Source organism: Sinocyclocheilus anshuiensis, unplaced genomic scaffold, assembly GCF_001515605.1.
Source record: "Sinocyclocheilus anshuiensis isolate Anshui unplaced genomic scaffold, SAMN03320099.WGS_v1.1 scaffold758, whole genome shotgun sequence".
Taxonomy (NCBI): domain Eukaryota; kingdom Metazoa; phylum Chordata; class Actinopteri; order Cypriniformes; family Cyprinidae; genus Sinocyclocheilus; species Sinocyclocheilus anshuiensis.
In genome coordinates, this window is record NW_015548126.1 from 2,407,180 (window position 1) to 2,423,442 (window position 16,263).

Genomic DNA, 16,263 nt, shown 5'->3' on the forward strand with positions numbered 1-16,263 from the left:
ATATATAGTAAAAATAGTATTTTATAGTTATATAATTTTATATTGTGTCTGAAAGTACATGTTTTGAATTTATATATTAAACTTTATTTTATTTTTCCAAAATATTTTTAAAAATATCAGGGTGATACAATTGTTCTGGTATCATAATGAAGGAAAAGCCTCAATAAAAGAAGAAATTCTTGAAAAAGAATCTATTACAAACTAGATTGTCTGCAACTGCATTTAGATGTTGTTTGTTTGTTTGATAACTGCATTTTTTATTTATACATTTTAAAATAAGTAAAGGAAAATGTTACTTCTTTATCATGGACATTCCTTTAAGACAAAACATTTTGAACCGAATCTCTCCCTCTGCTGATGAAACATTTACAATCTGCATTGTGCGCGAGAAGAATCAGCAAACAGAACTCTGAAGCATAATTTTGATGTTCGAATTGATGTGCAGTTATTATGAGAAATTCGTCAGAGAGAAAACATTGACAAAAAAATCTAATAAACTACCATGGGTGGGCGTTATACACTAAACAATCATTTAAAAATAAGAAATATTTCATGGTTCAAAAATCATACTCTTCTTTGATTACATTTCCCTGGCTTTTGATTACATTTACTTTGGCTTTTTCCACCAGGAGGTTTAATTACAGTGACTTGAAATGAGGTGAGAGGAAGCTGTGCGTTAACGTCTCCTGGGTCCATCCTTGTGAAAGCTTTGCTGGCTGGAGTTACTTCGAAGAGCAGCTTTTGACCAAAGTTGTCAACCTTGCAGTGAAGTAGAATACAGTTAAGAGTGAGTGTCAGAGCATACTATAGTGTTCAGGCCAGATCATTCAAGTTTCGGAAAGATAATGCATTAACGTACCAGCCTGCAGTTCCTATAAAGGAAAGAAAACCCTCAGTAGTACAAATTTAGCCCACTAGCACCATGGCAGCCTGCCACACGGGTAACCTAATCCACTCAGTGAAGCGCCTGAGTTTGGGTTTGGGTCATGTAGGAGCCAATGGTTTGCTTTTCAGTTAATGGACTGTGGTGCTTTGAAGCTCACTGTTTGTCCCTTATACAAATGATCCTTATCTGATTGTGGGAGCAGCGAGACACACACCAAAGAGCACCCATACAACAAGCCAAACCAAAGCACTCATTTCATATCACCTTCCGATCGCACACAGTACTTTATGTCTCTGCAGGGACAGGCGCTGGCAGTGCCAAGGCACATCATGCAATTATATTTAATGTGTCTCCAAGACCTAGATAAAGCTAGAGATAACTGCTTCTGTTTTTCTGAAGTGTGCACTTTATAATGGGATTTTCACCACATGAACCATTTAGTCTTATTTTCGCCCTTGGACTCAAACCTCTAGGCAGTGCCTAAAGATGTATTTGCCCCTCGAGAGCTTTAACACAGCTTCACACGAACGTAACGTACACGTCAACTTTTTTGTGAGTTTGTTAAGTTTAGTCTTTGATCATTAATGAAAGTTGTTTCAGCACATTAAACAGGAAACATAAAACACAATATAATTACTATTGCTTTTACTTAGGCAGTAGTAATCAGCTGCACTGGGACGGCAAGTTTGGAATAGAAAAGCAAGTTTGGGGTTGGTTTTTATATATTGTTTCTATTTCAATATATGTATGTGACCCTGGCTGTGAAAACCCAGCTAAAGTTATTTTTTGTGATTTACTGTTTTCTACATAAAATCATCCTTCGTAAGGTAAAGAACATTCTGTGAAAATGTAGCCTTGAAATCAAACTTTGATGCTTGTTATCTTGCAATTAGATTTTGAGATCTTAGCCTGGATTTCACAGACAGGGTCACATATTTTAGAAATGTAATGTTGTTTTTAACATTAAATTAAAATTAAAACATTAAAATCTAGTGTTTGCAAAGCTGAAATTCAGAAATCATTCTGATATGCTGATTTGGTGCTCAAGAAACATTTCCTATTATTATCAATGTAGCTGTAATGCTTAATATTTAAACCTTTTTTTTTTTTCTACATTTTTTCAGGGTTCTTTGATGAATGGAAAGTTTAAAAGAACAGCATTTATTAAAGATAGAAATATTTTGTTACCTTATAAATGACTTTACTGTCACCTTTAATCAGTTTAATGCATTCCTGCTGAATAAAAGTTTTAATTTCCTTAAAAATAATTAATAAAATATTTAATAATTATTGGAAAATCTTACTGACCCCAGACAATGGTGTACAATTTTTATTTTATTTAAAAAAAAAAATACCTTAATGTGACATTACAAACTGTATACTGTATGGTTATAAAACTGAAGATTTATTAATTTTTCAGGATACGTTTTAAACCAAAAATGAAATTCTGTTATACTTGCTTGCCTTGCTTATCATGTTATTACAAACCTGTGTCTTATTTATTTATTTATGTATTTATTTTTTTTTATTTTTTATTGCAGAATGTCCAAGCTGCTCTGTTTATTCACGCTCATATTCACTTCTAAACATTCAAATGTGTCACTTACTGGTCAGTCACAAGACATGCCTTCAGACGTCAAACCTGCCATAATGTGGCATGAGATATTTGTCAGAATGTTTCATTTTTCAGTGAACTCTTTCTGTCAGTCAAACACTCTTCTCTGTCCCCATCAGAATTTTCCTGTTTCCCTTTTCATGGTTTCTGAGTTCATAATATAAGAGCTGGAGCTTGAATAACCCTTCAGTGGCAGGTAAAATCATTCAATAATGGGGCCTAACAAAAGCTCAAATGTTGAAGTGGTTCTATTTTAAGCTTTTTAATGGAAAAAAGTGCAATGATAACAAACCAGCCTCGCCTGACCTCATCAGTGCATTCCATCCTAATGTGTCAACAGTTCAGTGTTGGTTTAGGGGTAAAAATGAACTTGGATGTTTTTTATCACGTCGCCTGTGAGGCCTCCAAGCCACACAGGAATAAAACGAGTGAAAAAAGAGTCTCATCACACATATTGTTTATTTTCTTTAGGCTTAGATGCGCTTCCTACCGTGGACGCATAGCAGCTTAAACTCCCTCAATCAGATTCAGTACATGACACAGTGTCTTCCAAGAAAACACATTTGGAAGCTGAGTGTGACATAGACCTTTCAGCAGCAGACAGGGTGTTAGCGAGCTATGAACAAGGATTTGTCAGTGGATTCTAAGTCGTGTAAAGTGTTAATTGCAGACAGACAGGTCCACGCTAGCCCGTCTATCCCCACATCCCCCGTACCTTCTGTTAAAGCCACCTCAGACAGCTCCTCACTCTTAAAAAGACTGTCATCATTTACTCATCAAATGTCATACCAGATTTGTATGACTTTATTTCTTCTCCGGAACACAAAAGATATTTTGAAAAATGTCTGTCTTAAAGGGATAGTTCACCCAAAAATGACAAATCTTTAACTAAACCTCATTTAGTTAAAAGCTTGTATGATTTTTTTTTTCTTATGTGGAACACGAAATCTATTTTGAAAATAAATAAATAATAAATAATTCATATAAATACCCCACTGACTTTCATTATATGGACAAAAACAGTGATTCAAAACAGTTTTTCCTTTAGTGTTATGTTATTTTAATATCATTGATGCTATTATAGTATTTTTTATAGTTTATTTCTATATTTTATATTTTAATTTTAGTAATTTGATTGTGTTTTTGTCATTTTTATCAGTTTTTGGAGTTTTTTTGTAAGTATGTCCATATGGTTTTACACATTTTTTTATTTCAGTTTTTGATGTACAAATGTCGGATTTAGCAACTTGCTCAAATTTTTGTATTTTTTTTACGTTTATTTCAAGTAACAGAATTTTTATGGCTTTTTTAATGGTAGTTTTAGTTAACTATACCTTGGTTAAATTAATGATAATTTGGTGATCAAACTTACATCTTCTAGATTGTTCCCTCAATAAAACATCTCTCTTTGTTGCCCAACAGCGCCAGTGTTTTACTTTGGAGAAACTGAGTACCATGTGGATGAGAGTGATGCTTATGTCGAAGTCCGTGTTTGGAGAACAGGAAGTGACCTTTCCAAAACCGGAACTGTCACAGTACGGTCTCGAAAAACTGAGCCTGTTTCAGCCGAAGGTATGTATCAGACAGATTGCGTATGTCAGTTCCTAGTATTACATGTGCAGACGCTTTCATATATAATTACTGTAAACATGCTTGGTTGATCTAATACATTTTCTAGCTTGTATTTCGAGAAATCTACACCATGAGACAATAATATGTTGCTACAGGCCCCTCAGGCTTCAACAATAGACAGCGCCAGACGACAAGAGCCCATCTTATGACTTACTGACAAGATGTAAACACGACTAGGTCTTCAGTGCCTCTATCTAACATGATCTAGAAATACTAATGTTGTACAAACATCCACATGTACAGTCTTTTGAACACTCTCCAGATTGTTGAAAGGGTTGTCTTCACACAATTTACGCAGAGTCAGACTATCGACTGTCTGGTTCTCGTTGTAGCTCATTCTGGCGAGGAAAGGTCCAGTCGTGTTCAACCACAGTTCATTTTATTCAACGAGTCAGTGAATTTGAAATCAATGTCACCACAATAATAGGCCAGCATGTAACTAAGTGGCAGCTCATTCAAACAATTGCACATACTGCAAAATACCTAGTGGAAAATAATTTCAGTTTATTCAATACAAAATAAATAAATAAACACTTTGTGAAGGATAAAACAAATTTGCTTAAAATAAATCCAATTAAATTTGATTAAAACATGAAAAAATCTGCAAAAATGGATTGACAAAATACACTTTAATTATTATTTCACTAGTAATAACCACTGTTATTTATTAATTTTTACTAAGATAATTTCTTTGAAAATGCAATAATACATTATGACATTTCTGATACAAAGGTCAATGTATTTAAGGAATGAGTACATAGCAGTAAACTTACCTACTGTACATGATATTTATCAATAAAATAATTATTTACACAGCAAGTCAGAAATATAACGTGTCACCACAAAGGTATTATCTCACCAGTCTAGTGTCAGTATACATTTTTTCTTCTTTTTGTGGAGAAAAAGAGGTTGGTCAGTTCTGCGCTTGAGAGAGGTTGTCCGGTCACTGTTATTTTACCTATGTAAATTTATTTTTGTGCACTTGATATCTCTGGAATATTTTCTCCGTTGCCTTACTAACATACTGTAAACCTTAACACAGCTGGTGTGGACTACGTTGGGATTAGTAAGAACCTAGACTTTTCCCCGGGCGTCAACATGCAGACGTTCAAGGTTACAATCCTGGATGACCTGGGACAGCCGGTGCTGGAGGGACCAGAGAAATTTGAGCTGGTTCTCCGTATGCCAATGAACGGCATATTGGGTGAACCAGGAAAAGCTACAATCTACATCAACGACTCCATCTCAGATTGTGAGTGATCTTACACGAAACCATAAAAAGGCTAAATATAGTATACAGTTTAATTAATATTATCTTAGACAAGATTTTGATAAATAAGATTTTGGTTTGAATATAACACTTTTTTTAAGTGCCCAAGGTGCAGTTCCGAGATCCTACGTACACAGGTAATGAGAATGATGGGCAGATATCTGCTATTGTGTACCGGAGTGGAGATTTGAGCTACAAGTCCAGTGTGCGGTGCTACAGCCGTCAAGGTTCGGCCCAAGTCATGATGGACTTCAACGAGAGGCCGAACACAGACATCTCCACCATTGTCTTTTTACCAGGTATTATTTTTGACTTATTATTAAGAGTGTTTATCTCTATAAAAGAGCTATGAATTAAGTTTTATTCTGAAGGGAATCCTTTAGAAGTGAACATTAGAAGTATGGACATTTTTATGCATACTAAACAACAACTCCCAATTGATTGCTTGTGTAGGAGAGGTGGAGAAGCCTTGTGTCCTCATCCTTGTGGATGACACCGAACACGAGGAAGACGAGGAGCTGAGATTGGTGCTGGGAAGCCCCAAGAGCGAGTCTCCATTTGGGGCCTCCATAGGGGCTCAGAATGAGACACTCGTCAAGATAAAGGACGATGCTGACAGTAAGACTTTCATCTCCCACTTTCTCACATTTCTGTGCCGACTTATGTTCCACTTGCAATTGCTGTTATCTGTCCTAGAAAGTACTGTATGAACTGTAAGGCAGTGTTTTTTTATTCAGAAAAAATGCAGATATAAAGAGGAAAAACTTACAAAATAGTATGCATTATTTCACAATCAATATTTAAAACAGTATGAAAGAGAAAAACGTAATATTTAAATGCACATATCTGCTAGATAACTTTCTAAGATCAGGATAAATGTATTATGTCAACATTTATAGGCACAATAGCAAATATATAGATTAAAATCTTATAGATCTGGACTAGAAGCTACAAAACTCTCATTTTGATTTCATGTGATCTTTAATCATCTTTCTGCCTAAGGTAATTGGTCCATATCAACCGAGTGAAGTGATATTTTGGTGCTGACATACATCTCTCCTTTCCCATGATCTTCTTTCCCCAGAGGCCATTATCAGGTTTGGAGCAACCAAGTTTAGTGTCAGTGAACCCAGTGAGTCAGGGCAAATCTCAGTGGTGAGGATCCCGGTCCAGAGGACAGGAGACACATCTAAAGTGTCTGTGGTGCGGGTCCACACAAAGGATGGCTCGGCTTCCTCTGGAGAAGATTACCATCCCATCTCTGAAGGTGGGTTCAAACACAACATCATAGCATGGTGTTCTAAGACAGCTCACTGGGGAATCTCACAAAACCTCCCAAGGACATGTCTAGTTCATATTTTACCCCATTATCATTATTTATAACTAAAAAATATATTGCTCAAATAAAAAGAAGCTTATTTTAGGACCATTCGTTATTAATATTTTTATTGGACTATTTTAAAGTCTTTTTTTGCATTATTTTTTACTATAAAAACATTTCCCTTCCACATTCACAGTATTGTTATATAAAAGAATAAGAGTAAGAAGACAGACAAGAATATATACAAAAGAATAAGATAGATTAAAAATAAAATTTTCATTACTGTAAAAAATGTTTAAGTATTATACATCATAATAGTAAATGTGTGTTATATTAACCTAATTTATGCTAATTTAAATATAACAAGTACTACTGTTGTTAATACTACTATATAGTTATTTTCCATTTACGTTATGTAGATTTTAATAAAAACATGTATGTATAATTGTGTAATTAATTATTATTTGCCTCATTTATGCTGATTTAAAAAAAAATTGTATTTGTATTTTTTTACTCTAGTGCTGTTAAAATGGCTGCATTACAGTATTGAGAATGAATGAGAATCATCACTGAGAATAACTGTTTTTACAAAAATACAAAACTGAAATATCTGAACATATTGAGTAATGAGAATTTGGGAAGAAAATGTCTTTAATTTTTATAAAAACAATGTTCCAATGTAAGTAATTCTGATGGTCAAACATAGATATTTTTTTCTAAAAGAAAAATATAATTTCCTTTTTTTCTTTTTAATTTGGTAGTGACACATGAGCTGGACATGTTTCTTTTACATCTATGTTGTCCCACACTGGTTATTTATCACACTTTAAAAAGACATTGTAATGTACTGTACATATAGAACATGTTCAAAATCAAACATGAACATGACAATTTCCCAACTGCAGATGTGGAGTTTAAAGAAGGAGAGACTGAGCACATCGTGGAGGTGGAAATTCTGTATGATGGTGTACGAGAGATGAGAGAGGCCTTCACTGTCCACCTCAAACCTGATGAGAAAATGGTTGCAGAGATTCAGGTACTCCAGAATATGCCAAAAAATTTATTTGTATAATCAGTAGTATTATACCTGTTTTTATTTAATTACCAATGAAGGATCCACTCTGTTTTCATTATATCTTCTTTTCCAAATCTTCAGGTCACCAAAGCCATCATCTACATTGAAGAGACGAACAGTATGGCCGATGTGACCTTCCCTGCGGTGCCAGTTGTGGTGTCTCTGTTGCAGTATGATGATACAAGCAGCACTAGAGATTCTCAGCCAGTCGCAGGATATCCTGTAGTCTGTGTCACGGTAGGTTCACTACATAGGCAAAGAATGAGTGAAAAACATTGAATTTAGACACAGTGAATGTATGTAAACTTGCTTAACAAAAATAAACTAAATATAAAATAAACAAAAAAGCTCTGTTTAAACCCTATATGATTTATATATACATATTCATATATTTATTTTAGTCGTGCAACCCCAAGTATCCTGACTTTGACCGGACGGGCTCCATCTGTGTTGCTGAGCACATCAATAACACCCTGACCCGGTACCGCTGGCTGGTCAGTGCCCCGACAGGACCTGACGGTGTGACCAGCCCCATGAAGGAAGCGGATTTTGATACCTTCTTCACCTCCTCCAAAACAATCACATTAGACTCAGTGTACTTCCAGGCAGGCTCGCGTGTGCAGTGTGCAGCCCGGGCTGTCAACTCCAATGGGGATGAAGGCCTAGAGCTCACCAGCCCCATAGTCTCCATCAGCCAGGAAGACGGTGAGTTTATTGTATTACAGAATTAACATAAATATTGAGACTGATCTCATGACGAAAACGTACCTGTAGGAGCTTTTTTGCAAGATTCAAAATACGTAGCGCCATGTACGTTTCGTGATGTATTCGAACTGAAATGTCCACTAAAAGAGTGTTCGGTTATTCTTTTTTTTTTGTTTCCCCGGAACAGATGAACGTACATATAGGGGTGTGCGATATTGACAAAAAAAATAATATCTCGATATTTTCTGGGATTTTATCGATAACGATAATTAGACAATATTTTGCTGAGTGTGTTATTGTGCTGATACCTTAAGGACTGCCGTGGACAGCTGACACATAAAGTTTTAGATATTCTTCATATTTTGTGCAGTGGTCAGTTCACACGGATAGAAATTAATCTTTTCCAATATGTTTTAACTGATTTTTACATTTTATGGGCATTTTGACCTTTATAAAGCCATTTGTTTTCTAAAAGTGTCCATTATCTTTCGAATACTGATATTTGAAATTATTTAGATAATAAAAGATACTCTGAATGTGAAATTAAATCCGCCAGTAGGTGGCAGCAAGTCACTGTTAATAAGTGAGTCATTGCAACTGAACCGAATCATTTAAACGGTTGATTCATTCAGGAACGGAACACCGTCATGTTGCTCAAAGACGCAAAACAGCGCTGTGGCTGTGTTTGGAATTATTTTTTATTGTCGAAATAGCGCAAAAACAGGAAATATGGTGTCTAAAACGTAAGTCTCTTAATTAACTTTTTGTTTATTGAACTGTTGTAAAAAATCAATATCACATTTGTAATCATTGTCATTTTTGGAGACAAAAAAACGGCACTCTTCATGTGAAATTGATTAACTAGGCTATTTGAAGTGGTATAAATATATACATTTTCTGCCCCCATGTCTTGAATTTGTTATCATTCTAAATTACTGTAATAGACTGAATCATCTAGTGAAAGAATGCACTCTAAATGCGCATGCGCACTAGACTTCATATAATCTATGCGTGCACTCTGTAGGGGTGTTTTGAAAGTTTTTTGCAAAATACTCGATAATGTCAAATCGCACGTCGTTAAAACAACAATTACAATATTATCGCAGATGAGATATATATACTAGAGCCCGACCGATATATCGTTTTGCCGATATTATCGGCCGATATGAGCCTGTCGCCGATATATCGGTATCGGCGAATATGCCGCCGATATGCCACCGATATGAAATTTTTTTTTACAGAATCGGCCCCAAAAAACCCATATCGGTCGGGCTCTAATATATACCTCTACGTACATATAGTTTGTTTTACTGTATGTGATGTTGCTTTTGTAGGTGTCACCACAGTTGACTTGAAATTTTCGTTGAGTGGCTCTAGAAGTCTAATGGTCTGTGACATTTTAAAATAACATACCATCTGCACTACACCTAAACCTACCTGATAGTATGAACAAAAGCTCTTTTCAGCTCTTTCATGGTGAGTCATGTTTTTCACAGGATTTCGTACCCAAGGATTCCGCATCTTAAGTCCAATTCCGTGCCGGTGTTCTGACGATTTGTGCTACCCTGTCAGATTTTGCTACCTCCCATTAAAACAGATGGTAGCATAATTCGATAGCAAAAAGTGCTACCTATCAGATTTTGCTTCCAGCATGATATTAATAAGGTGTGAGGCTTTATTAACATGTACACCTACCCCAACCCTAAACCTACCCTTACAGTAGGATAAATACAGTGTTGGTAGCATAATCTGATAGGTAGCATTATTTGTCAGAACACCGGCTGAGTTACCGAGCAAGCTTATTACGTCCAGAAAGCGAAACATATGGAGCTGTAATCATAACTGTGTACAAAAACGATTAAAAGGGCTTGTTGTTTTACCGCCGCTAGTGTTCATTTCTGTTGGAAACTGAACCGATATGTGCTTATTGGTACGTATTTCGTGTTTTTCGAAAAAGTTCCCACAGGTCCGTTTTCGTCATGAGATCAGGTTGCCAATATTAGACAATTTCTAGGCACATGAATGAGATAAAAAAAAATGACTGTCTGACTTTTTTTTTAGAGCTCTACATCATTTGAACCTGATAAAAATCCAAATTTCCTTCTTGCTATGCAATTTTTCAGGACTGTTATCATTTTCACAGCTACTTTTTTGATAGAAATCTATATGATGATATTTAAAAGGTTGTTTTTTACCCAAAGTCCACTTATGTTAGTCATGTTCAGAATTTCTTTAAAATGTTTACTGTGTGTAATTCACACACAATAATCTGATCCAGTTCCCAATGGATTAAAAATGAATACTGCCTTCAAATTTTTCTGATTGAATATACTATTTCACTTGGGTCACTATTTCAAACTGGGTTGTTAACATTGTTTCATGTTCACTTAACAGTGTTTTTCCTAATGATACGGCTCCCTTAAACTGCTGCTGTTTACTTTTTTTTCTCCTTTTGTCATCAGGTATGTGCCAGCCTCGGGTTGTTGGCACAGTTGGAGCTGAGCCTTTCTCTGCCAGGCTGCGCTACACTGGAGCAGAAGATCCAGACCACTCAAACCTCATTAAACTGACTGTTACCATGCCCCATATTGATGGTCAGTGCACCTGCACACCAATTTTACCATAGTGAAAGGCAGATTGGGCTTCATGCAGATTAATTATAAAATTAGAAAGGATTAAAAAATGCTTTCACTTTCTGTGTCAGATCAGATACATACATGTTACATCATTCTCCTCATTCCCTTTGATAGGAATGTTACCTGTAGTCTCCACTCGGCCGCTCTCCAACTTTGAGCTGACCCTGAGTCCAGACGGCACGCGTGTAGGAAACCATCGCTGCTCTAACCTGCTGGATTACACAGAGGTGCGGACACGCTACGGCTTCATCACAGACGCCACCCGCAATCCAGATGCCATCGGCGGGACTGCACCCTACCAGTACAGCACAGCCCTCAGGGGCCAAAGCACCCTACGATTCTACAGAAACCTGCACCTGGAGGCCTGCTTGTGGGAGTTTGTCAGCTACTATGACATGTCTGAACTGCTCAACGATTGCGGAGGGACCATCGGGACTGATGGACAGGTGAGGAAAGAGAAGGAATCAGTTTTTTTTCTTTTTCTATTTACATCATGCCATGCCTTTAGCATCAGCCAAATAAGAAGTTATAGTATATACACTACCATTCAAAGGATTTTTTTTAACCTTTTTGAATGAAATTATTACTTTTATTGGACAATGACACATTAAATTGATCAAAAGTTAAAGTAATGAGTTTAATAATATTACAAATGATTTATATTTCAAAAAATATTCTTTTGACCTTTCTATTCTTCAAAGAATCCTGAAAAACAAAACATTACATTTTCTACAAAAATCTAACAATGCCGCTGTTTTCATCTGTGATAATGCTGCGGCAAATCAGCATATTAGAATGATTTTTGAAGGATCCTGTGACACTGTAGACTGGAGTAATGGCTGAAAATTCAAAAGGCGTAAATTACACTCTAAAATAAATAGATATTTAAATAGATAACAGTTATTTTAAATTGTAATAATATTTCACAATATTACTAGTTTTAATCAAATAAATGCCGCCTAGGTGAGTATAAGAGACTTCATTAAAACATTGGAAAAATCTTGAAAAAACTGACTCCAACTTTTGAACAGAAGTTTAAAATGTTTTGTGCCCTTAAAAGGGGTTAACATGTCCTTGTCTCTCTTTTGTTTTGTTTCAGTGTCAGTTTAGGAATTTATTCAATCATTTTAAGGTTTAGACTCCTGCTCTTGATGTATGGATTCCCAGTCTTTGCCAAACATATAAAAGGAAAGACTTTTTTCACAGTTGTGAGATCACATCAATCCACTATACTGTGGCTGGCCGTTTTAGCTTATTGGCAAAGGCATTTGCTTTATGTACCTCTAGTCCTCCTTTAAGCCGCTCACTATTTGTCTTTCGCCCACAATGAGTCAAAACTGACCTTTAGATCATAAAAGTGTCTTGTTTTTTTCTGTCCTCCCCTTTAAACAGCTAGCTAAAAGAGTGTAGCCCTTTTAACAAGCTTTAGGCAACTGTTTACATGCCTGTTTGAGCCAGTCGTTTGTCTTCACCATGGACACAAGCTATGTTGGTTTACTCTGCAGTTAATTAAAGTGGACAAGTGTCACTGAACAAAGATGGATGGGTGTACAGGACACATTCAAGTTCAGGGAAGTTGATCGGTGAATTTATGCAAAACATTTTCCTGGAGAGTAGCAGTTAGCGGATAGCAGTTAAAGTCAAACTTAACTGACATTAATTAGCAAGAAAATTCAAGTTTATTACAAAGATTTTAGGATTTTTAGTAACCTTACTATTAAAATGTGTGATTCAGCATATAATAACCTCGCATTGTTAGCTGGGTAGTTATTATACGCTGAAGTATTGACCTTTCTGTCCTGTGTAGGTGCTGAACCTGGTGCAGTCGTATGTGACCCTGCGTGTGCCCCTGCATGTGTCATATGTCTTTCATTCGCCCGTGGGCGCTGGTGGTTGGCAGCACTTTGACCTGCAGTCTGAGCTGCGTCTCACTTTTGTTTACGATACTGCCATCTTGTGGAAAGATGGCATTGGTAGTCCACCGGAAGCTGAGTTACAAGGCAAGACAGCATGTTTTTCCTTTATCTAAATGGAAAACACAGTGTAATAAATCTAGCAATATTTTTGGAATATTTTAGATTATTTTTGCATAGTACTTACAGCACTGTTTACAAGTTTGAGGGTCAGTAATTTTTTGTTTTGTTTATGTTTTTGTAGTGCGCTTCTTATGTAGACGAAGACTGCTTTTATTTGATCAGAAATACAGTAAAAACATAATATTATGAAATATTTTTGCTGCTTTCTATTTAAATATATTTTAAAATGTAATTTATTTATGTTTAGGTGCCCTCTATCCTACAAGCATGCGCATCAATGAACAAGGCCGTTTGGTCGTCAACTTCCGTACAGAAGCACGTTTTCGGGGACTGTTTGTCGCTGCACATTCAGGTGTGTTATTAAACATATTAAACATACTACAAGTACCTATAAATGATTTCATCTGGTTCTTATAATTATTTTTAATTTGCTTTTTAGCTCATATCTTCATTATGTAATTGGATGAAACTCACAAACACTGTCAAGAAATTTACTGCTCATATTTCACATTTAAAAATCGAAAAAAAATAAACAAGAAATTATATTTAGAATATCGAAAATGAAGCTTATTTTTGGAACCAGAAATTGTTTTTGATATTTTTAGTACTAGAATTTAATTATAATTGCAGTTATTTAAACATTCATATTTAAACGTACAATACATACAGTATATGTCATGAATTTAATTTATGCTGAAAGTGTGTTTAAAAAAATTGGTCGTAAACGTTTTTTTTCCCCCCTTAAAACATTATTAATGCTAAATGTATTGTTTTAACATTTTTCATTTTTCTTTTGGGGTGAAACATTTTCTTGTGATATTTGCCCATTTTTAGTATTAAGTACATTTTTTGAAACCAGTTATGATGAGATAGTGTCTTGCATTCATAACGAATAATAACATTTGCGTCAACACAGCCTCCCCTAGGACTTCTATGGTCATGTGTGCGGACCATCCCGGGCTGACCTTTAACCTTAGCTTAGTGAGAAGTGAGCCGACATACAACCAGCCGATGCAGCAGTGGACCTTCATCTCTGACTTTGCTGTAAGTCTTTAGGATGTCTCTTTGTGCCATTTTTCTTTGTTCAAAGCAAAATCTGCTCTTGATATGTTCATGATTGGATTTGTCATTATTGGGTCCCTTTACTGTCTCTTCTGATACAGTAAGTGTTGAAATACTTTCCTGCAGGTGAGGGATTACTCAGGAACGTACACGGTGAAACTGGTTCCCTGCATGGCTTCTCCCGGTGTTGAGTACAGCTTCCGTCCCGTGTGCCACCCCAGAGAGCCAATTACCTTTGATCTGGACATACGCTTCCAACACAAAACCTGCGTCACAGAAATAATCAACAAAACAATCAGCTCTGAAATGTCCTGGACAAACATGTCAGTTTGGCTTGAACAGTCACCTTGTTAAAAATAACATTTTATTTTAACATTAAACAAAGCAATAAACATAAAACAGTACTGTTGTGAAATATTAATACTAAATATAATATGAATATGAAGTATAATATATACATTATTACAATTTAAAATAACTGTTTTGTATTTTAATATATTTTAAAATGTAATTTATTCTTGTGATAGTAAAGCTGAATTTTCAGCAGCCATTACTCCAATCTTCAGTGTCACATGATCTTCAGAAATCATTCTAATATCATGATTTGGTGTTAATGAAACATTTCTTATTATTATCAATGTTGAAAAGAGATGTGGTGCTTAATATTTTGGAAAGCAAGGAAATATTTTTTGTCAGGAATTTCTGATGAATAAAAAGTTCAAAAGAAAAAAAAGATTTTGTAGCATTAGGATTACTGTCAATTTTGGTCAATTAAATACATTATATATATATATATATATATATATATATATACTGTATATATTTATATATTGATTTTTTTTTTTACTTTTATGTTGTCTGACTATATTTGTACTGCTACTTTGTTCAACTAAATTTATTTTATGTTGATCAATAAAGATATATATATTACCTTCAAAAATCAAAAAATTCCAAATCTAAGAAAATTATACAATATATTAATAATTATTATAATTTGCAAAACACAATACCTTCAAAAGCCACTACTTAAATTAAGTATTAGCTTTAAGACAGATGAGAAAATCTAACATATCTCAGTTTTCCTACAGAAAAGTAACGTTTGTGTTGTTGGCTTTAGGTGAGTGATCCAGTGTCCGCAGAGTTCAGTCTTAACACACAGATGCTGCTGCTTTCAAAGAAGACTCTCTGGTTGTCAGACGGCTCCATGGGCTTTGGTCAGGAGAGTGATATGGCTTTCTCAGAGGGTAAAATGCTACGAACAACTCTTTATTTCTGTTTGAGTATTTGAAATATGACACCTGTCATTAATTTATGGCTGTTGCATTGTTTAGGAGATGTCATCTACGGCCGTGTAATGGTGGATCCCGTTCAGAATCTTGGAGACTCATTCATCTGTAACATTGAGAAGGTGTTCCTGTGCACAGGGGCGGATGGATACATCCCAAAATACAACCCTGACAAATTTGAGTACGGCTGCCTAGCTGATTCACCGTCTCTTTTGTACCGATTTAAGATCATTGTAAGTATGAACACTGTTTTAATAAAGCCCAAACCTTGCATAAAAAGTTGGACAATGTAGATTAGATAAAAGCAAAAGGCAAATTTTGTAAACAGCAAAACCACCAGGAAAATGTAAGAATTTAGGTAAAATTAAATTTGCATATTTACTTATGAAGTGTGAACTTGTTGTTAAAAAAAGTTCATTAATATAAATCAATCTCTAAGTTGAAGTACGTTTTCTTAGACTCGAAAAACAACTTACCTGCAGTAGCATCAAGGAAATACATACAAACAGTTGCAAAGTTACAATTAATCATATTTATGAAATTTTGCACACATGCAATGAAATTAAACATAACAGCTGCAATCTAGATCTAGCTGATTCAGTGTTATTTTAGTATCTATAATTTATTATTAGTGTTTTTCTATGTATAATATCCGTTTCCATTTTAGGTTTAAGTTTTAGCAATTTTGTTTTGTTTTTGTAATTTGTATTAGTTTTGTATATGTTTGTTTGGTTTTTAT

At 35.1% G+C, this 16,263-nt stretch overlaps 1 protein-coding gene across 1 annotated transcript in view; it reads left to right on the forward strand.

Moving 5' to 3' along the window:
* Nucleotides 1-16,263, forward strand: part of LOC107704782 (FRAS1-related extracellular matrix protein 2-like) — a 74,297-nt gene that overhangs the window by 56,563 nt on the left and 1,471 nt on the right. The window contains exons 7-22 of the mRNA XM_016507808.1: nucleotides 3,924-4,073; nucleotides 5,176-5,385; nucleotides 5,505-5,702; nucleotides 5,857-6,021; nucleotides 6,488-6,670; nucleotides 7,630-7,760; nucleotides 7,881-8,036; nucleotides 8,201-8,504; nucleotides 10,967-11,098; nucleotides 11,255-11,586; nucleotides 12,948-13,140; nucleotides 13,424-13,528; nucleotides 14,093-14,220; nucleotides 14,365-14,497; nucleotides 15,354-15,482; nucleotides 15,570-15,757. Of these exons, the coding sequence (XP_016363294.1) occupies nucleotides 3,924-4,073; nucleotides 5,176-5,385; nucleotides 5,505-5,702; nucleotides 5,857-6,021; nucleotides 6,488-6,670; nucleotides 7,630-7,760; nucleotides 7,881-8,036; nucleotides 8,201-8,504; nucleotides 10,967-11,098; nucleotides 11,255-11,586; nucleotides 12,948-13,140; nucleotides 13,424-13,528; nucleotides 14,093-14,220; nucleotides 14,365-14,497; nucleotides 15,354-15,482; nucleotides 15,570-15,757 (2,837 nt within the window). The remainder of the gene's footprint in view (nucleotides 1-3,923; nucleotides 4,074-5,175; nucleotides 5,386-5,504; nucleotides 5,703-5,856; nucleotides 6,022-6,487; nucleotides 6,671-7,629; nucleotides 7,761-7,880; nucleotides 8,037-8,200; nucleotides 8,505-10,966; nucleotides 11,099-11,254; nucleotides 11,587-12,947; nucleotides 13,141-13,423; nucleotides 13,529-14,092; nucleotides 14,221-14,364; nucleotides 14,498-15,353; nucleotides 15,483-15,569; nucleotides 15,758-16,263) is intronic.